Genomic DNA, 20,778 nt, shown 5'->3' with positions numbered 1-20,778 from the left:
GTGCCCGTGCACGAGCGCTTCTGTGGGCACGTGTGTGCAGGCACAAGTGCGTACGCCTGCATGCATGGGGGGGGCGGGTGAACATCCTTGTATGCACGTGTGTGTGTGCAAACTTGTGTGCACATGAGCGCATGTGAATGCACATATATAAACACGTGCACGCACGGACGTGGTTGCATGTACGTGTGCGGACACACAGATACGTGTGCAGACACACATGCACACCCAGGTATGTGCAGGTGCTGCCAGAAGGGTGCTCGTGCAGGGGGGTGTCTCCGTGTCATGCTGGGTTTTGGGGTGCACACCGGGCAGCTTGTGCTGGGGTGTCTCATGGGGGTGTATAGGGCACGCTGTGCCCCTCGAGCGTGAGCGGCCGTGCCCACCCTGCCTGGCACAGCCCACGGCGGAGGGAGGCCGATGCCGTGAGTGTGAGCACAGGAAGGATCCCGTTTGCAGGCGCCGGGCTGTGAGCGTGCAAGCATGTGCGTGTGCTCACGCACAGGGGCTAAGGGCAGGGGGGGTGGTCCTGGCACAGCTGCAGGTAGCCAGCACCCCTCCTGACACCCCCCCGGCTAGTTTGGGGTGGGGGGGCACCCCCCTGGCAGCGCACCAGCCCTGCCCACCCACCCACCGCCAGATGAAGACATGAGCCCCTGTAAATCCGCCTTTTCATGCCAAGACTAATGAGATTAAGCAGAGGCCCGGCAGCCCCCCCTCACCCAGGCGCCCCGCTCTCCTCCGGCCTCGGCACTGCAACAGAGCCAGGGGGGACGGTGCCAAAGAGTCGGGGTGCCAGGTACCCCTCCCCAAAACCTCCCTGCCTCAGTTTCCCCAGTGCACGCACGGACAGGCAGAAGGGCCACGCACGTGCACCAGATGCCTGCGTGCGTGCAAACACCCCGGGGGCTGTGAGGGTGCTCTGTGTGTGCTACACGCAGTGCGTGTGGCAGGGCGTTGCATGCATATGCACGCCTGCGAGTGTGCAAGCATGTGTGAGCGTGCATATCCCCGCCAGCCACAGCAGCAGCAGATGTGTGGGCAGATTTCTGTGTTCCCACACGCAGGTCCATGTGCAATCATGTGCACACTCGCATGGATTTGTACACGGGTGTGCAAGCCCCTCTTCCCTGGGCACCTGCTCCCACAGGGCCACTTGCTGGTCCCTCGGCAGCCCCCGGGGCTCGTGCCACCCTACGAGGGAGCGGGGTGCACAGGGCTGGGTGTATACACACGCATGCACATGCGTGTGCACAGGCATGTCGTCACCCATCCGCCACCCATCCAACAGCCGTGGGAAAAGCTCCCCCGGGCCGGGGGCTCCCACGCCGCAGTTGCTGGGTGACAGCAAGGCCTAACGATGCCATGAGCTCTTTTGCATATGCAAAGCAGCATCTTTGCTGCGGGGTGCCCCGGGAAGAGGCCTCACCCCCCGCTCCCAAGGACCCGGCTGGGATGCCCGGGGTTGCCAACGCGTCTCCCACACACGTACCCCCCACCCCGCCCTGGTCCCACACGTTAGCATGGGCCTGCTTCATTAACAGCAATTATCCTCGCTAGGGAAAGAGCTGCCCCCCCAGCTCCCACACCACAGAGCCCCCTCTGCTTGTCCCATTGCCAACACCATCCCCATGCTGCGGGACTGCCAACCCAGCAGCCGGCTTTACACCCCCAGCTCCCTGCTGCTGGGGGGGCACCCTGCCCACCCAGTGCCACCCCACTGGCTGGGGAACCAGCCCATCCCACAAAACAGCCCTGTCCCAGCTCCATTCTGGCAGGATCCCAGTTAGCCTCCCTGCCCTCGGGGCTGGGAACTGCTGGGGGGACATGTGGTGGGGTTGGGGGACCTTTGGGGGATGTCACCGGGGTACACCCATCCATGGGTACCCACCCCCAGGGGCTGGCCCCCACACAGGAGGGGTAGGGGAGTGCACGGGCATCCCTAGCCATGGGCCCCCCCAACACACAGACCCAAGGAGGCTGGAAGGGGACCCAGGTGTCCTGGGCTGGAAGAGGCACCGGGGAGAGATGCCAGATTAATCAGGAGCCTGGAGGCCCGGGTTCATTGCCCAGTACTGCAGAGAGGTGCAGCGGGGGGGGAACTGGGACACCCAGTTCCTGTGAGGCTGCAAAGCCGGGGTGGGGGGCACCGGGATACCTCGGTCCAGCCCTGTGGGCTCGGGCCCACCCAGCACTTTGCACCCTACGGCGCCCCCGGACCCAGCTTGCCTTGGTGACAGGGGTGGGGGGGGGCAGAGCCCCAAACCCCCAGCACTAACTGAAACCCCCCAGTTTGCCCAGTTTCCCTCCCCTCCAGTGAGGTAGCAGAGCCTCAAGCCTGGGGAATGGCGGGGGCCCCCGGCCGGTGCTGCCGGCTGGGCGTCGTGGGGGATCAGCCCCCCACCCTTCTCATCCCCAACCCCACACCCCCTCCATAGACACCCCCCGCCCAGTCCAGTGTCCCTGTCCCGCATCCCATCCCGGTCCCCCATCGTGCACCCCCCAGCCCGGTGCCCACCGCCGCCGCTTCTCCCGGGCTGGGTCCTGCTCTGCTCCCCCCCGGTCCCCGGGGCTCCTCCCGGCCCCGCTCCCGGTCCGGTCCCCCCAGCCCGGCCCCGGTGTCCGGCCGTCCCTGCCGGTCTCTGCTGGGTCCCGGTTCCCCCAGAGCCGGTCCCGGTCTCGGTCCAGGTCCCGGTCCTGGTCCAGCACCGCCGATTCCCCCCGCTCCCAGTCCGCCCGTCCCGCTGCAAACACCCCCGCTCCGTCCCGCTCCCCCCCCCCCCCGGTACTCAGCCCCATCCACCGCCCGCTCCCGGGACCAGCCCCGCTCCGAGACCCCGCTGCCGGCCCCCCACCGCGCTGCCGTCCTGTTCCCCCCCCGGTGCCCCCCGGTGCGGGCGCGGCGGGCCGTACCCAGAGCAGGCAGGAGAGGCAGAGCCCGGTCATGCTGCCCGCGGCGCGGCCCCGCGGCCGGCCGACCCCCCCCCGGCCCCCTCGCTCCGCCCGCCCGCCCCGCCCCGGCCCCACACCGCCCCTCCAGCCGGGGGCCCCCCCGCCCCCGACCCCCGACCCCCGCAGCGCCCACCGGCCGGCACCCCGGCCGAGGTGGCTCCGGGGGCGGTCAGAACCCCCCCCACCCCAGCAGACGGACTGCGGGACTCGGGGGGGCCGGAGTGGGGCTGTGCCTCGTCCCGGCCCCCCTCTCGCCCCCCTGCACACACATTTGGAATCCATTTCCTTCGCTGACCCGCGGGGCACCCACCACCCACCTCACCCCCATCGCTCCTCCGGCCTCCAGCAGCTCCTGCAGTGGGATGTCGTCCCCGTCGTCCCGTCCCCCCCCCCCGCCATCCCCAGCCGTGTCCCCTGGGTGGTCCCGGGATGGGAGACAGGGAGGGATCGGCAGACATCCATGCACTGAGCTGGGGGGCCTCAGCGAGGGGGGACAACTTCCAGGCGGGACAGAGAGCGGCTTGGCAGCCCGCAGCCCTGACAGGGATGGATTTGGCAGGGGGGGGTACCCCAGCCCCTCCTGGGGGGGCTTGGCTGGGCGGCACACGGTGTCCCCCCTCTCCAGCGCTGACGCTGGCTCCAGCCTGGAAACTCGCGCTCAGCTGGCCGTGACCATGAGGGTGTGAGTCAGGGGGGAACACGCGCCGGGGGGAAGGACATGCGGGCAGGACACGCCACGGCTGGCATGGGGACATGGGCACAGCGGGAACGTGGGCACTGTAATGCCCCCCCCCCCTCAGTTTCCCATCTGTATGCTTCATACAGCCACCAGCCCAGAGAGGAAGGGTAGGGTGGGATGGGGAGGGCTGCCCTTCCCAGACGCTGGGGTCGCAACCGACCCCCCCGAAGTGCAGCACCCCCTCCCCAAAATATCCCTGTCACACCACCCTCCACCCCACCGCTCTGCTGTGCCCACCCAGCCCATGGTAGAGGTATCCCTGTGTGGATGTGCCAGCTGGGACAGGGGACAGATGGGGACAGTACCCCCTGCCCCCCATGCCAGCCAGGCCCAGGGGTGGAGGGAGGCTGGGGGGCCTGATCCTGCTCACAGCACCAAACAGGCAAGGAGCGCCCATCCCTGCACCAACACCAGCACCCCCCATCATTACAGCCCTCATTAATCAGCCTCGTTACTGCCCACAAATGAAAGCCCCAGTGGAGAGGGTGTCCCCACCCCCCCATAAATCACCCCCTCCCATTCACTGCTGTGACAAGCCTGGGCCCCTCAAAAGGGCAGGGACAAGGGTCATACGACAGGGACAGGGTGGCCGCCATGAGCATCATTTATGGCTCATTTTCTCAGCGGGGGGGCACAGACAGGGGCACGTAGCCCAGGGACACCCCCGCTATGGGTACCACTGGTGCAGGCATGTACCCCCGGTGCAGCGCCAGCTTTGGCAGGAGCCCTCTGTGTCCCCCCTCCTGGGGTCACTGTGTCCCCAAGGCCCCCACACCTGCTTCTAGCAGAGCTGTCCCCGCACTGCCCTTGGGTGCACAGGGCACACGCACACGTCACACACGCAACCCCCCTGCATACACGCCAGGGCACACGTGCACACCACACATATGGCCCATGTCACGCATGGTGGCTGGGCACCCGCGTGTGTGGGCGCCCATCTGGGCACAAGAAAGGCTGGGGGATACCCCTCTAACAGCTTACACCAGTGTAAAGCCCCACTGCTACTGCACCCAGCACACACGCATGTGCTAGGGAGCACCCACACGCACCCACACAGGGATGCGCACCCCATAGCAGTTCCCGAGACCCGCTGTGCACTCACACTTGCGCAGGCTGCAGTTCACTCTCACCCCAGCCCAATGTGCCGGCTCGGGAACACACGCATGCACAAGCATGCATGTGTGTTACACACCTCCATGAGTCCCTGTTCTCACACCCACATCAGGGACATAAGGACACAGAGATGGACATGGGACTGCACAACCGCTGCCCCACACCTCACCAGTGCCACCCACCCACCCACAGCCCTGAGCACCCCCCGTGCCCCCGGCAGCTCACAGTCCTGTGTCCCTGGCACGCGCTGGGGTCCCCAAGCAGCCCGGGGCCTCTCCCTCCTCCAGGCTGGGTCCCTGTCCTGGCACATACTGGCCTGTCACCACCCTGCAGTGACACTCCCCCAGGCTCTGCCCGGCGGTGGCTTTGGCACCCACTCTGCTGGCACGGTGCAGCTGGAGTGGCCCATGCCATCCCGCCAGGCGTGGGGCAGCTTCCCAAAGGTTAAGGAACTAAGTGAGAGTGGTGCAGTGGGAGCCCCGTGCCCTCCACCAGCCTCTCCCTTCCCTGCCTCAGTTTCCCCATCACGGGCAGCAGAGCAGGATGGGTCCCCACGCCGGGTGCTGCATGGGCACAGGGATGCCCCATGCGGGGCAGTCCTTTGGCACAGGGATCACACACACACCGGGTGCTGATGGGAACAAAGATGCCCCGCGCCGGGTGCCTACAGGCACAGGGGTCCCTCATGCCGGGCACTTTTTTGGGCACAGGGATTCCCCCCCCCAGACTGAGCGCTTTATGGGCACAGAACTCCCCAGCACCGGGTGCTTACAGGCACAGGGGTCCCCCACACTAGGCACTTTGTGGGCACAGGGATCTCTCGTGCCAGGTGCTTTATGGGCACAGGGGTCCCCTCATGCTGGGCACAGGGGTCCCCCCATTGTGGATTCTGTAAGGACACAGGGACACCCCCCGCCTCCGTGCTTACTCTCTAAGGACACAGGGATCCCAGCAGATCCCTTTGCGTGAAATGCTGTACAGCAGATCCCAGCAGATCCCCTCCAGCCAGGCACTGCAGGGGCCCGCGGGTGCGGGTTATGGGGGGCGGGGGGGGTGTCACAGTGCCATGCTGGGGTGGACACAAGGAGGTACAAAGGACATGCCTGGCACCCTGGCATGCATATGCACGGTTTAACCCCCTGCTGCCCGCAGCAGGCAGGGCCAGCGCCAACCTGTACCCCCATGCCCCTGCATCCCCCGGAGCCCACCCCAGCTCCGTGCCCCCCCCCCCCCCCGCAGACCCTAACCCTAACGCCGAGCCCGGCGGTGCCCGCTTACCTCCCGGTGGCGGCAGGCGCGGAGGGGCAGGAGGCAGGACACCAAGGACTTCCCCCAGCGAACCAAGGTGGCAAAGCACCAGCTCAGCCGGGTCATGGTGCCCCTGCCCGGGGGTCACCCGGCCGGGGCGGGGGGTGGGGGGGTGCAGGGGCCGAACCCTGCCCAGAGCACGGTCGGGAGGGTGGCCAAACCCAGCCGTGCCCCCCCTGGCTGCAACAAGCTCCGGTGCCCGCGCAGTGCCCGGGAGGTGCCCGGCGGTGGGCAAGGGGCCGTGCGGGCGATGGGCTGGGGGGGCTGCGGTCCCACCGGGCCCTGTACCCCCCCGCCGGTCCCCCAGCGTCGCCTGCGCGCTGGCAGCCAGGCAGGGAGCACCGTGCCCGCCCATGTCCTGCAGTGCTTGGGTGGGAGCCAGCTCCGACACGCTCCCCCTCCTCCCCCTCCTCCCACTCCTCCTCCTCCTCCTCCTCCCCGCACACGGGGCTCGGGGCTCGGCAACCCCCGGGCTCACCCACCTGCCCCCCGGGCACGGCAATCCCTTGGGGTGGATGCTGGACCCTAACAGTGCCGCCCCCCCCCCCCCCGCCCCCGCTCCAGCCCCTTCTGGTTTGGGAGTGGAGGAACCCGGAGGGCTGGGTTCGATCGCAGCTCAACCCGCGACCCCCTGCACCGACCCTGCCTCAGTTTCCCTCCAGCATCCCCTGCCTACCCCAAGCCCTAAATGGCAGTGCCTGCACATGGTGGGGGTTCCCTGCCCCTCTGCCAGCCCCCTGGGCACCCCACCAAGACTCTCCCCCTCTCAGGAGCCTGAGGACATATGCAGGGACCCCCCTACCAGGGTCCCCTCTCCAAAGGGTGCTTGGCTGATGCACTGTGCTGGGGGCACAGTGTTACCCAGAGGAACCCCTCACCACAGGACACACCGATACAGCCCCGGGCACCCCCACCCCACCACAGGGCTTGCACAGGACAGGGGGACAGGCTGCACCCCACCCTGCAGCTGCCCCAGAGACCCCACATCCCCCCTGCACCCATCAGGGTAGTGCCAAGAGGGGCTGGCAGGAACACCCCCAGATGCTGCTGCGATGCTGAGGTGATGACGGGCAAGGACCCGTCCCTGCGGGGCGGCTGCTGATGCCAAGCGTAGGCAGGGTCCATGCCAGGCCTGGGCACTAATTGCATTTGCCTCAGGAAAGCTCCTAACGAGCAGCAGCGCTAGGGAGGGGGGCAGGGGGCAGGGATTTCGGGGGGTCCCCCACAGTTCACGCCTGTCCCCCACAGCCCTGCCTGGCACCCTGGGGCTGGAGAAGGGCTGGCAGGCAAGTGGTGCCAGGATACTGCCCCCCCCACCGAGCACCAGGGAGGTGACATCACCGCTAGCTCCATCGTCCCCCACCCCCATTTAATTAGCAGATGGCCCCCCGGACCTCTCCCTCCCCCGCCCCCCCCCCCCACCGCCAGGCAGCGCCAGGCCTGTGCGGGGCCATTAGCTTTATTGGCTGCGCTGAACGAGGGCCAGGCCTCGTTAATTGAATTGCACCCGCACCAAGGACAGACGGGCGACTTCTCCCCCCCCCCCCAGCCCCCAACACCCTCTCCCTGGACCTTGGCTGGGGCAGGGACAGGGGGACCCCACTGCCAGGGCACCAGGCTGGCACCCACCCCGGCGAGGGGTGGGCAGGGGCATGGCCCCCCCCCCCCCCCGCGGGTGTCAGGGTCCTGCCTGTGGGGTGCGTGGCACAGGGCAGGCGGCGCTGGCAGGTGGGTGCAACCACAGGCACACGTGTGTGCATGCACACACGAGTGCCCTCTCAGCCCCATGCCCATGCCTGCCACATGTACATGGCTCGCACCTACACACGCATCCCTATAGCCATGCACATGCTGCCTGCGCACGCGTGCACGTGCACACATGCATGCACACATGCACGCACAGGCATACGCATCCCCCACCCGGCACAGTGGGGTGATGCTCCGCCACCCCCCAACACCCTGCCCGCCCCCCCCATCCAATGTGGGGTGCTGTGCTCTGTGCCCACAGCACCACCCACTGCAGGGTGGCATGGGGCAAGAGGGTGCTGGGGAGGCTGGGGGTCACCCTGAGCGAGCACTGCTGCCGGGTCCCCCATGCCCCCTAGCTGCTCGTGGGCACCCCACGGTCCAACACACACCCCCCCGGGAGCTAGGAGGGTGCAGGGAGGCCCAGGCTCCCGCTCAGCATCACTTCCTACTTTCGCTTTGGTGCCGAGCAAGGCCTGGCCTGGGGGAGACGGGTGACCCCCAGGCCCCCCGGGTGGCACAGGTAGGGGCAGCGGGTGCTGCAAGGGGGGGCGCGGCAAGGGGCAGGATGTGGGGGCAGCTGGGCATCGCTGGGGGTATATACCAAGCCGGATGGTGGTGGGGAGCGGGATGGCAGTGGGTGCCCATTCCTGGCACTGGGGGGGTGAGCTGGCATCACCCCCAGCCCCCTCCCAAGGAATTTAGTCCCCACCCCAGAAGGAGCCCACAGGACAGGGCTGGCACAGCAAAGGGGGACAGGCACGGTGGCTGAGGGGTACTGCCGGGCTCAGGGCCCCCCAGGCACAGATAGCAATGGGGGGGGGGCCTTGCCCAGGGTACCCCAGGAAGAGTTTGCACCCCAGCTCTTGGCATAGTCCCGGGGGGGGGGGCATAGACGGGCTGTGGGCTTTTCTGGGGTGGGCTGCAGCTCCTGGGGGTGGGTCTCTGTGCCCAGGGGCTGTTGTGCATGGGAGAGGGGTGTCTGTGCCAGGGGCAGCTGCTGCCCCAGGGGTGCTGTTGGCTGCTGCTAGCTGGGTATGGGTCCCAGACCCCCTCCCCAAAAACTGCAGGGGGGTCTCTCAAAGCATTCCCAAGCTCCATTCCCATGGGAGGGCATCAGGGTCCCCCCCATGCCTGGCACTGTGCTTTCCCCCCCACCCCCCCCAGGGGCTGCACAGGGTGACGAGCCTCGCTGACCCCTTCCCCAAAACTGGCACCCCCCCAAACTGGGGAGCCGGGTGCTGGGGGAGCAAGCTGCAGTGCCTGATGTTATGCGGGGCAGGCAGGGGGTGGCTCCTGCAGCCCCCCCCAACCTCCCACACTTCCTCCTGGCCAAGGTACAAAAGGAGAAGCAGGCAGGCGCAGTGTGGGCAAGGGGACACACCAGCATCACCCTGGCACCCAGCGATCACCTTGGGGCACCCCACAGCTCCCCGTCACAGGTAAGGGGCTTCTCTTCCTTGGGGAAACTGAGGCATGGGCAGGGTGGGCAGGCGGGAAGATGGCTCATCCAAGGTCACCCAAGGGCACCGGGACAGGAACCCAGGCATCTGGAGTCCCGTGTCCTGCTCTGCCTGCCGAGCCACTCTGCCGTGGCAGGGGGCACAGGGCACTCACGTGTGCTTCGGCATGCCTGAACACGCTCGTGCACACACGCTCCTGTGAGCACACATGCAGACTGCCATGCATATCCCATGCACACACACGTGTGCTCCCCCAGCCCTGTGCCTAGCCACCAGCCGCGGTGACAAGCCCTGGACCTGCCACCTTCGTGGGCACTGTCCCTTGCCCTGTCCCCAGGGTGCTACCTGCTGCCCCCCAAAACCACCCCACTGCACTATGCCCCCAGCCCCCCACCCCATGCCCACAACACCCCCAAACCCCATGCCAGCCCCAAAGGCAGCATACTGTGCCAGGGGGTTCTGCCTGGGGGGGATCTTAATCTGAGGGGGGCTGCATATCAGGGGCTGTGTGCCCACCTTCCCTGCCCCCTCCAGGAGCACCCCACACTGTTCATGGTGTGAGTGAGGGAAGCGAGAGCAGAAGCAAAGGCAGCGCTTCCCCAACACCAAACCCACATCCTGAATCCTGGGGGATGGGGACAAGGACAAGGACAAGGACAGGGACACATGGGGGGGTGAGCTCAGCTGCAGGACGCCCCCCAAGGAATGACCGCAGAGGCTGGACACAACATGGGGACAGAGCCAGGGGGCATTTTGGGACAGGGCACATGGACAACTAAGGGGTACGGGATGGGGCACCTTTGCCCACCCCATACCCCCTACCCCATGTAGTGGAGGGATATGGGCAGGGAAAGGGGGTGCTTGAGCCCACCCCCTCTCACCTTAACAGCAGGCAGCTCTGGGGTAGAGCTGGAGGGGGCAGACCCTCTCCTTGGGGCAGAGAGTTTGGGGGTGCCAGCTGAGTGCCAGCCTGGCACCTCTCATCGCTGCCCCTGCCTTTGCAGACCCCCGGGTACAGCCATGGCAGGGGAGGGGGAGCTCAACCGTATCATCAAGGACCTGCAGAGTAAGTGCGCCAGCCTGTCCCCTGCCAGCGTGTCCCTTGCATGGCACATCTCACCCTGGCCACGCCGGGTCCCTCCTCGCACCCAGCCCGTGGGCAGCAGGGGGGTGCACTGCTGGGGGTGCTCCAGAGCATCCCAGTGCCAACTCTGCCACTGCTGCTTCCTCCTGTCCTTGCCGCTTGCTCCTGTCCTCGCTGCCAGCCCCAGGTGACCGGCAGTGCCTGGCAGATACCTGTGCCCCTCGCTCCCGCTGCTCCCCCATTTCATCCCAGGGAAGGTTCCTCTTTCACCCACTGGCAGAAATCCCCGGGCTGGGAGGCAGTGGGGAGGAGGGGTGGGATGGGGCAGGGTGCCTGCTGCCAGGGCAGGGCCGTGCCAGCTCAGCCCTACCATCCCTCAGAGACCGTAGGCGAGCTGAACTGCGGCTACCGGGAGCAGAACTTGCCAGTGACGGACGGGAGCCGGGAGCTGCACAGCCTCTGTGCGCAGCTGGAGTTCCTCCTCCAGGTATCACAGCTTCTCTGTCCTCACCGCTCCCTGCCTCAGTTTCCCCTGGGGTGCAGCTCCAAGCAGAGGGGATCCCGCACCAGCCCTTTTGGGGGGGTGGGATGACCCCAGCCAGCATTGTCCAGCCCTGGGCATCCCCAGCCATGCAGGCACCCAGACCAGGCTCACCCACATCCACATGTGTAATTGCACGTGCTGCAAAAGGGAAACTGAGGCATGGAGCCAGCAAAGAGGGGACAGTCAGGGGACACTGGGACCCACACTGCTGGGGGAGCTGGCTGGATCCCAGCCCCACAGGGGACAGGCTGGGGTGACAGGGGACACCCCCAAACAAGCAAGCCCAAGTTTGTGTCTCTGCCAGTTCGACCTCAAGGAGAGGAGGAGCTTCTTCGGGCAGCGCAAGGACTATTGGGACTTCTTGTGCCAAGGCCTGGCGCAGCGTCGGCAAGAGCACGAGGGCATTCGCTTTGTCACCTCCCTGGACAAGGTGGGCACAGGCTGGCACAGAGCCTGGGGGCTCACGCACGCACACGTGTGCACGCTTCTGCTTGTTTGTGGGTGCACATACACTTGTATATGGGCACACACTCACCTGGGCACCGAGGATTCACCCACCAGCACTATAAAGGGTTTTCTCCCCTCTGGGGTCCCTACTGCCCCCCAACCCTGGCCCTGGGAACCCCCTTCCCCCGTGCATGGGCTGGGGGGGAGGCGGGGGGGGGCCAGACTGGCATGGCAGGCCTGGATAACCCCCTCTCCCCCCAGCTGAAGACCCCCGTGGGCAGGGGCCGAGCCTTCCTGCGGTACTGCCTGGTGCACCGGCAGCTGGCAGAATCCCTGCAGCTCTGCCTCCTCGACCCCGAGACCCTCTGGTGAGAGCAGGGTGCACAGGGAGGGGGTGCTCACGGTGGCAGGGGGCATTGCCTGGGTGGCCAGTGCCTGGCAGCACCCAGTCGGCAAGGGTGCTGCAGGCACATGTGCCCGCCCAGGGTGCGGAGGGGTGCGTGAACCCATTTTGTGGTTGCAGCGAGTGGTACTACGCTCGCAGCCCCTTCCTGAGCCCCCGGCGCCGGGCAGAGATCCTGGGCATCCTCTACGAGCTGGACGGCGTCACCTTCCACCTGGCCCTGCACAGAGCTGACCTGGACACCGCCTGGCCCATGTTCTCCGAGTGAGCCTGGATGCAGGGAGCACTGGGGGCATTGGGGGCACCGGCAGTTCCACAGGCATCAGGGGTATCAGGGGGCACCAGGGGCTCAGCGTGGCGGAGCAGCACACAGGCATTGCCCCACTGCCCCGGATCCCACGTGGCATCCCAGCTGTGCCAACCCTCCACACGTGGCCCCAGGCGGGCACAGCTACCCGTGCCAGCATGCACACCATGCCCGTGCCTGCAAACATGCCACACGCGCATGCACACACACACCGCCGTCCTCTGCCAAGTACGTGCCCAGGCACAGGTCTGCTGCAACACTGTGACATCTGAGACGAGGGGGTATCGTGTGTGCGTGCGCACCCTTGCCTCCGGGCACACCTGCAGGGGCATCTGCACTGCTGGATGAAGTCGCTCCTCCGGCACACTCACGCCTGTTCTGCAGCTTGCGTGCTCGTGGGCACACACTGCCACAAGCGCACATGCAGCACCCAGTTCCCCCCTGCAACCACCACAGGGGTCTCTGGGTGCCACCTGCTCCATGGGTGCCCAGGCTGGTGGCACCAGCATCCCTGGTCCCCTGTCACCAAGTGCCACCTGGTGTCACCAGCCCTGCTGCCCTCTCCAATCCCAAAGGCTGGCTGTGCCCAGGGAGCCCTGAGGGAGGGTGGCGGTGCCTTGCTCACCCTAGGGGTGACGTGGTGGCCCTGAGCCCCGTGTCCCCTCTAGGACACTGGTACGACCCAGCCCAATGGCCAGGAGCAGCCCGGCAAAGATGGCCCCACAGAGAGACGATACTGGCACCGGGGTGCATGGATGGCCCGATGGCATCACCCGTCCCATCGTGGTACCCCATGGGGTGCCAACCCACCCGTGCCCACCCACCTTGGCTGCCCTGCGTGAGAGGGCTGTAGAGGTGAAGGATGTGGAGGGGGATGTGGAGGACGTGGAGGTGAAGAAGAATGTGGAAGAAGAGGATGAAGAGGAGGTAGAGAAGGATGAGGACAAGGAGGATGAGGAGGAGGTGGAGAACGTGGAGGTGGACGTGGAGAATGTGGAGGTGGAGGAGGACGTGGAAGAGGAGGATGAAGAGGAGCTGGAGGGTGAGAAGGAGACGGAGGACGTGGATGTAGAGGAGCTGGAGGACGCACATGGCGCTGGCAAAGCACCCCAGCCCTATGGTGACGGGGAGCCTGGCACGTTCCCACTGCCCGGCACGGGGTTTCTGCCGGGCTCCCCGCCACCGGCGCCCGGGGAGCCGGACGGGACGCAGGCGTCCCTGCAGGCACTGGTGTCCCAGCTGCAGGCTGAGCTGGGGCAGCGGGAGGCGGCATTGCGGGCGCTGGCGGCCCGGCTGGCACGGGAGCAGCGGCGGCACCAGCGGCGGGAGGAGGGCAGCGCCCGGTGGGCCCAGCTGCGGGCACGCGAGGCCGAGGCGCTGCGGGAAACCAACGCCTTCCTGGGGCAGGCGCTGGCGGCGGCGGTGGCAGCGGGGGGTCCGGGGGCACTGGCGCGGGCACAGGAGGAGGCGCGGGTCTGGCGGGAGGCGGCGGAGGAGCGGGGTGCCCGGCTGGCCGGGGCGCTGGCGGAGGCGGCGGCGTTGGCCTCGCGCCTGCGGGACTGCCAGGCGGCGCTGGCGGCGGCGGGACGGACGGACGCGCTGGAGGATGCCGGTGCCCTGGACAAGGTGGCCGCCGTGGAGGAGGTGCTGCGGCGGGCGCTGGAGCTCGCCCGCGGCCCCCAGGAGCCCCCGCTGGACCCCCAGGCGGAGGGAGAGCCCGGCACGGCCACCAGCATGGCCATGGTATGGGCAAGCCCAAGGGGACGCCACGGTGAGGCGGGGGGGCGGGGGGGGCCAGGGCTGAGCCCCCGCTCTCCCACAGCGCTTGGCCACCCTGGCTGCTGCGGCACGGGAAGATGCCTGGGAGGGTCGGCAGCAGCTCCAGGCCCAGCGGCAGGAGGTGGCACGGCTGCAGGAGCAGCTCAGCAGGTCGGGACTCCCCACTCCCACCATCCACAGCCACCTCCCATCTCCACCCGTCACAGGGTTTTCCCTGGGACCTGCCATGATGCCCCACTTGGACCCGGGGGAGCAGCACCTGGGGATGGGCAAGGGGAGGGAGGGATGGATTTGGGGACAGAGGGCTGGAGGGAGGCATCAATCTGGGGACTGATAGGTTGGTGGAGGGGTGGGTGGGCAGAGGGCTGGAAGAATTAATTTGGGGCGCGTAGATGGATGGAGGGATGAATTTGGGGTAAGCTGATGAGCGGGTGCACAGAGGGATGGAGGGATGAATTTGGGGTGAGTGGATGGGTGGGCAGAAGGCCAGAGGGATGGGTGTGAGGAAGGGCAGATGAACAGCTGGGAAACGGATGGGTGGCTGGCCCGGCAGATGGCAAGGTGGCTGTGGGGATGGGCAGCCAGCTTGGGGACGGATGGGCAGCAGACAGAGGGAGGGAGGGAGGGATAGAGGGATGCATGGATGGATGGATGGAGAGACGACCAGCTGAGGGACAGCAGGACCATCACCCCACTGCCCCGTGCCAGGGCCCGGCAGGATGGCGAGCGCTGGGCATCGGCGCTGCAGCGGGCGCAGCGGGAGGCCCTGGAGCGGGACGCCATGCGTGGCGCCGAACAGGCACGGCAGCAGGAGCTCATCCGTGACATGAAGGGGCGGCTGCTGGAGCTGCTGCGGTGAGAGCCCCGGGGACCCCTCGGGTGTGGGACCATGTGCGGGCGGGGGGGGGGCAAGGAGGAGGGCACCAGAGCCCTGGCGAATCCCACTCACCACCTCGGGAGACTTAGGTGCCCACCTTGGGTCTGGGGTGCCGGGGCGTGCTCCTGGACCCCCACCACCGGGTATGCTCCTTCCAGGGCTGACCTGTCCCCTCCCGCAGGGAGAAGGATGCCCTGTGGCAGAAGACGGAGGGCATCGACACCCCGATGCCCAGCCCGGCGCCCCGCGATGCAGGGCTGTGCGCCCGCTGCCACAAGGATTTCCGCCTCCTCTCCCGGCGGTACAACTGCAGGTGGGCTACAGGGAGGGCACCGGAGGTGGCCGCCGGCATGGCACCGGGATGGCACGGCTCTCACCGCCTGCTCTCTCGGCAGGCTGTGCCAGGGCAAGGTGTGCCACACGTGCTCCGTGGACGTGGGCAAGCAGGGGCGCTGCTGCTTGCTTTGCTACCAGCAAAGGCACCCGCAGGCTACATGAGCTAGGACTGCAGCCCTCGCACCGTGCCTGGGACAACCCCTGCCTTGGCTGCCTCCTTTCGGACTTACGGGGGACCCCGGCATCCGGGGCCTGCAGGCAGGTCCTGCTGCCTGACATTTCGGATTTGAGTTGTGTCTTTCTTGTGGCTGGTCCACAGAGAGGAAAACAATCCGCTCCTGCTACCCCTGTGGCTCCCGTGTCGTCTATCAGCCGTCACCAGATTGACCCCCCCAGGCTGGGTGTGGGGTGGGGGAATGCCAGTATGGGGGTGTCCGAACCCCCCTGAGGGGGAACTGTCCCTGTAAGGGGTGTCCCAGCTGCAGCCAGGCTGAGCCACCATCTGCCCCGTCCTGCAGCGGGGAGGCAGCAGCAGGCAGGGGAGACGGCTCTTGGCCAACAGCCCCGGCTTCCTGCCAGGCTGCGAGGAACTGCTTGGGCAAGAGGTTTCCCAGATGCAAAGGTGATGAGCTGTCCCTGCCCAGCAGCACCGGTGACCCTGCCCAGCCTTGGGTCCCCAGGGCTCCCCACCTGGGTGCCAGGGGACCCCCGTACCCACCCACGAGCCAGCACAAGGCTGGCACCCACTGCTGCCCCCATGGTTAAGGACCCCCAGGAGCCTGGATCAGGTGGGATGGAGGAGCAGTACAGGAACCCCATGGAGAGAAGCTTGGGTGCGTTGGGGCAGGCACCCCGATGCTTGGCACACAGGGTGGCAGGAGGGACCCCAGCAGGGTCATAGACCCTCTTCAGCCCCTCTGCCCCACTCTGGTGCCATCCCCAGTTGCCCAAGCTGGGGCGGAAACGTCCTGGTTGTGTAAGGGACAGGTTTCCAGCCCTTTGCGCAATGATGTCCTGGCACTGCAGCATCGGGGGGGCAGGGGGTGCCTCGGGTGCTGGCACCCTTCAAGTAGGGGTCACAGGGCTGGCTTGGTGTCAGTGAGGGGCTGCCCGGTGATCTTGCAGTGATTTGCTCCACTGGGGCTCAGATTGGGGTTGGGAAGGGGGTGACTTTGTCCCCAGGTGGGACAGATGCCTCATCAAGACCCCCACACCAGGGAAGCGCCAGGACCTGGCTGAGTGGCTACAGGGAGTGAGACTCGGGTTTGGGTCCCCTCTGGGGACACACAGGATGCCAAACCTTCTGCAATAGCCTCTTGGGAAACAGCTTTTCCCTGGCCTGGAAGCAGGGTTACCCACACCCTGCCAGGCTCAGATGGCACCACCGCTTTGGCACTGAGGTGGGGAGCTCAGGACCCACCATCCCCAGAGATGTGCCCTGGCCCTGTCCCGCCATCTCCCTCCCCATGGCAAAGAGGAGCCAGATATGGGTGACCAACCCGCCAACTCCTTTATTGCTGGATGGCTGTCGGCCACGAACACCGTCCCCACAGCAGGGGCACAGAATCCCCGAAGTCACAGGCTCTGCCCCACGGAGTGGGGAGGGTAGGCGGCACTTGGCATAGCTCCCCTGGCAATGGGGTCCTACCCCCTCGGTGCCTAAGCCCCCTTCCAGACGGGGTCCAGCATCCAGTGGTGGCCCTGCCCATCCCTGTGGCATCACCACCTGCATCCCAGGGGGCTGGACGAAGATGCTGGGGTGTGTGGGTTGCTGGGACCTGCTGGGAGCTGCAAGGGTCAGGTCCCCGCAGGGCTCAGAGGGTGGTGGAGGTGTTGCCAGAGGTGGAGGCGTAGGAGGCACGGCCGTAGCGGGCAACAGCATCCTTGCTGATGAGCCCACGCTGTGCCAGGATCTTGAGGAAGCTGTTGCGAAACTTCTGCCCGATGAAGGCGTAGATGATGGGGTTGATGCAGCTGTGGGCGAAGCCCAGGACCTGCGTGACAGAGAGGGCCGTGTCGATGCTGTTCCTCCTCTCGCAGGTCTCAGTGATGGCCCGTGTCCTCATGAGGGTGTCGCTCACCAACGTGATGTTGTAGGGCAACCAGCAGATGAGGAAGACCAGCACCACGGCGAAGATGACCTTCATTGCCCGCTGCTTCTGGGCATTCTTGGTCTGCAGGAGGGTGTGGATGGTGACACCATAGCAGAAGAGCATCACCAGGAGGGGCAGGGCAAAGCCGAAGGTCTGCGGCAGGACCCGCAGCACCACACGCCACTTGGCCGTGTCCTCACCACCGATGCGCTCATAGCACACGGTGCCGTTGCTGGGTGAGGGGAAAGCCTCACGGAACAGCAACACGGGCAGGGAAAGCAACACGGAGAAGACCCAGATGCCCAAGCAGACAAACTTCACCCAGTGCCTCTTCTCGGTGGCAGCCCGGGTGGCGTAGACGATAGCCAGGTAGCGGTCCACACTGATGCAGGCCAGCAGCAGGATGCCGCTGTAGAAGTTGGCCTCCTGCAGCACAGAGATGGCTTTGCACATCACAGTGCCAAAGACCCACTCGTGGGCTCGGTAGGCAGCCCAGAGGGGCAGGCTGAGGGCAAAGAGCAGGTCCGCCACGGCCAGGTTGAGCAGGTAGACGTCGGTGACGGAGCGGTTGGTGTGGCTGGAGGTCACCACCAGCACCACCAGGCCATTCCCCACCACGCTGAGGATGAAGACGAGGCAGTAGATCACCACCACCAGGTACTTGTTGAGGACAGAGCCATCGGGCCGGCATGGGGCAGAGGAGATAGCGGTGCCGGGCATGGCCGTGCTATAGTCATAGGTGTAGTTGTAGAGGGAGAAGAGGTTGGACAAATCCCCGCTGAAGGAGAAGGAATCCATTTTGCCTGGGGAGCACAGAGCAGCGTGAGTGTGGGGCGGGAGGGTGGTGTGGGCCAGGGGTGACAGCATCTCTGGGTCCTGTGGTATCTCAATTGCCACTCAGGTCCCCTCCCAACCAGTGGGCAGCCCCCCTCCATCACTCACTGTGCCCCGTGTCCACACTGTGCCAGGTAATGGGCAGTGTTGCAGGTGGACACTGTCCTGCACACGTCCCCTTGTACAACACCCCCAGCACCCCTCGGTCTGCTCCATTTCATCCCAACCCTGTCCCTTCCCTGTCCTCCATGGAGGAAGGGGTTCCCCCACGGACCAGCCACCTCTTCTCGGGTTGGGGGGCTCCCATATCAACGCAGCATCACATCCTTCCAAGAGACACCTAGGGCACCTAGCCCCTCCAGCATCCCCGGGTCCCCCTGGTTTGCGTGGGTCCTTCAGAAGCCTCTGAGCTATTGGGCATCTCAGGGCCCCTCGGGCACCTCCAAAGTCCTCTGAGCACCTCTGGATCCCTCCAGCCTGTCCATCCCCTCAAGCATTGCTGCTGAGCCGCCCCAGCCAGCGGCGAGGTTGCTGTCACAACGCCCAGGACAGGCGGCACTCGAGAAGGTCTGAAGGTGGTTTCATGCCCTTCTTCCCCTCCCCGTCCTGTCCCTGTGTGAGCGGTTTCACCCCCTGGACGGAAAGATGTGTCACCCTTTGCAGGCGGCTTTGGAAATATTTCACATCTCTGGTTTTCCTGTTGCTCAGCTGGGCGCTGCCGGGCATCCCCATGTCCCCCGTGCTTGGCCACGATGGGGAAATGACAGGTGACAGTCGCTCTTCCTGCCTCCTCACGTGTAGGACACCCTGCTCTGTCCCTGCCTCCCCAAAGACCATTGGGTTTCAGCCTTCTCCCGGTATGGATACGGACACTCATTTCACTCCAGTTTCACCGCTCTGTGCCGTTTCTCAATCCCCGAGCCCCTCCAGGACTTGGCGATGCCAGGGCTGCTTGGGGGTGCTGAGTCCCCACAGTGCTGGCGGGTCCCTGGCCCCGAGCTGGCCCCGTTTGAACCCAAACCCTTCCTGGGACAAACTTTCCCCTTCTGTCCAGTGGGAATTCCCTGCTGCAGCTGGGCTGGTGCCCCTGCCCAGAAAAATCCTTCGCTGGCTCTGCTGGCCCCGCTCCTGCGGTGATCCCAGGATGGTGATCCCGGGATGGCGATGCCCCACCATCTCAGAGGACCATAGCCAGGGACACTGCCAGTGCCAATGGGGAGAGGTCCCCCTGAGCAGGGCCACTGGAGGCTCGGGGCAGAACCGGACATCAGCACTTCCCCTCGGTCTATTTTTGGCTGCTTTTTTCTGCCTCCCCACTCCAAAATCCCAGCAGTTCCTCCAGGACTGGGTATCCCCTACCTGCGGGTACCCTGCAGCTGGCCTGGCTGGGGGAATAAGCAGCACCCCACTCCCCCTCCTGACCCTGGAAGGGCTGGGGGACACTGGGGTGGCCCTGGGGGTCCCCAGGGGGAGGAAGGAGGGGATACTCCATGGAAAAGCACCCTCCTGGCTCATTGCTGTGCAAGGAAATGGGAGAGGGCGCTTCCACCCTAGGGCATCCACAGCCAATGTCCCTGGGGACTGCGGGGGGTCTGCACCCTGGATGAGCCCCGAGCACAGCCCTTGGTGCCCCCACCCGCTGCCTCCCACTCCCCCCATACCAGGCAGCCCCTTGGGGAGCCACTGCCACCCACCTCAGTCCCCAGCCCAGTCCGCTCCACATGAGGGGGCTCAGCTGGGTGGTGGGGGGCCAGCACAGCCCGAGGAAAGCCCCAATCTCCAGTGGAGCACCACAGGGACTCACCGCTCGCTGCCCTTGCTGTCCTCCCAAATCTGGAGTCTTCTCCCCGTCCCGAGCCGGTTCTTACTGGGAAGCACCCGGGCACAGAGACAAATCCAGGCGTCACCCCCAAAGGGCTCCGGTGCAGAGCGTGGCGGGATGCGGGGCAGCAGCAGGCCCGGGGGTCCCACCGGGCCAGCAGGACAGTCCCTCACCTGCAGCCACCGCCGTGCCGCCTCCTGGCACCCCTTCCCTCCGCTGCCCGCTTTATGCTGCCCAGGGAGGAAGCGAGGTTGCAAAACCTTCTCCCAGCATGAAGGGGAAGTGGCAGCCAGAAGGGACCCTTCCCCAGCCCCCCCAGGATGCCTTCCCCGGGGCCCTGGGGAGCCCGCAGCCCCCCCCCGCCACCCTCTTGCCCCAGGGTGTCCCAGGCCACTTGACATACCAGGGGTGCATCGCCCCCCCTGTAGTGATGCACCCCGGGGGTCTCCAGCCAGGGGTCCCCACTTCATCCCCTGGCCCCCAGTAGATGCAGGGCTCCTCTTCGAGGCCCCCCCGGGTGCTGCAGCCCCCCTCCCTCGGGATGGTGGAGGCCCTCCGAGCCCATGGGGGGTTTGGTGGGCAGGCCAGTGGGCAGAGGCATGGCAGGGCTCTGTGCCTCAGTTTCCCCATTGATAGAGCGGGGGTGGGCGCCGGGGCTTTGGGGGGGCGCAGGGACACTGCGGGGGCAGCTTGCTTCCTGTTGGGGGGTGCTGCAGGGAACACCCCCAGAGCGGACCCCCATGTCCCTTCCACCCTGTCTGCCAAGCCAAGCCGAGCCGTGCTGCCAGGCAGAGCCATGCCCCCGTGCCAGCCCCGCACACTCGGGGGACCCCGTAACCCTGGGACACGCTCACTCCTCTGAGCACCCCTATTGCCTTTAGGGGAAACCTGCACCCGAGGGCACCCCCCGGGTACCCCTGTCCCTCTGGGGCAC

General features: G+C 66.5%; 3 protein-coding genes across 15 annotated transcripts in view; 1 reads left to right on the top strand and 2 right to left on the bottom strand.

Annotated features, from left to right (window-relative positions):
* Nucleotides 1-6,291, bottom strand: part of TNS1 (tensin 1) — a 70,761-nt gene extending 64,470 nt beyond the window's left edge. For 2 of the 13 annotated variants that reach the window (XM_075028671.1, XM_075028674.1), the window contains exon 1: nt 6,080-6,273. In XM_075028671.1, the coding sequence (XP_074884772.1) occupies nt 6,080-6,175 (96 nt within the window). In that variant the 5' untranslated portion in view covers nt 6,176-6,273. Of the gene's footprint in view, nt 1-2,910; nt 2,965-3,266; nt 3,324-5,026; nt 5,090-6,079 lie in introns of those variants that run through there. The other 11 variants (XM_075028678.1, XM_075028683.1, XM_075028672.1 and 8 more) reach the window with 10 other exon arrangements.
* A 2,034-nt stretch (nt 6,292-8,325) lies between these two features.
* On the top strand, nt 8,326-15,425 carry RUFY4 (RUN and FYVE domain containing 4). Its single transcript, XM_075029355.1, has 12 exons — nt 8,326-8,378; nt 9,193-9,297; nt 10,323-10,384; nt 10,783-10,889; nt 11,251-11,376; nt 11,655-11,761; nt 11,917-12,060; nt 12,772-13,846; nt 13,926-14,032; nt 14,591-14,737; nt 14,941-15,072; nt 15,155-15,425. The coding sequence occupies exons 3-12, from the start codon at nt 10,339-10,341 to the stop codon at nt 15,255-15,257; spliced, it is 2,094 nt and encodes a 697-aa protein (XP_074885456.1). The 5' UTR covers nt 8,326-8,378; nt 9,193-9,297; nt 10,323-10,338; the 3' UTR covers nt 15,258-15,425.
* A 1,157-nt stretch (nt 15,426-16,582) lies between these two features.
* LOC142031661 (C-X-C chemokine receptor type 2-like) lies at nt 16,583-20,053 on the bottom strand. Its single transcript, XM_075029354.1, has 2 exons — nt 19,827-20,053; nt 16,583-17,991 (listed from the first exon to the last, which is right to left on the bottom strand). The coding sequence occupies exon 2, from the start codon at nt 17,984-17,986 to the stop codon at nt 16,910-16,912; it is 1,077 nt and encodes a 358-aa protein (XP_074885455.1). The 5' UTR covers nt 17,987-17,991; nt 19,827-20,053; the 3' UTR covers nt 16,583-16,909.
* Nucleotides 20,054-20,778: the final 725 nt, after the last annotated feature.

Source organism: Buteo buteo, chromosome 5 (genome assembly GCF_964188355.1).
Source record: "Buteo buteo chromosome 5, bButBut1.hap1.1, whole genome shotgun sequence".
Lineage (NCBI taxonomy): Eukaryota > Metazoa > Chordata > Aves > Accipitriformes > Accipitridae > Buteo > Buteo buteo.
Note: the sequence above shows the minus strand (reverse complement) of the source record. Positions and strands in the feature narration are given on the sequence as shown.

What these genes read in the sequence shown, in the direction of transcription:
- RUFY4 (XM_075029355.1), top strand. Translation starts at nt 10,339, where the DNA reads ATGGCAGGGGAGGGGGAGCTCAACCGTATCATCAAGGACCTGCAGA. An exon ending in TATCATCAAGGACCTGCAGA is followed by an intron (nt 10,385 to 10,782) that starts GTAAGTGCGCCA and finishes ACCATCCCTCAG; the next exon opens with AGACCGTAGGCGAGCTGAAC. An exon ending in TTGTCACCTCCCTGGACAAG is followed by an intron (nt 11,377 to 11,654) that starts GTGGGCACAGGC and finishes CTCTCCCCCCAG; the next exon opens with CTGAAGACCCCCGTGGGCAG.
- LOC142031661 (XM_075029354.1), bottom strand. Translation starts at nt 17,986, where the DNA reads ATGGATTCCTTCTCCTTCAGCGGGGATTTGTCCAACCTCTTCTCCCTC.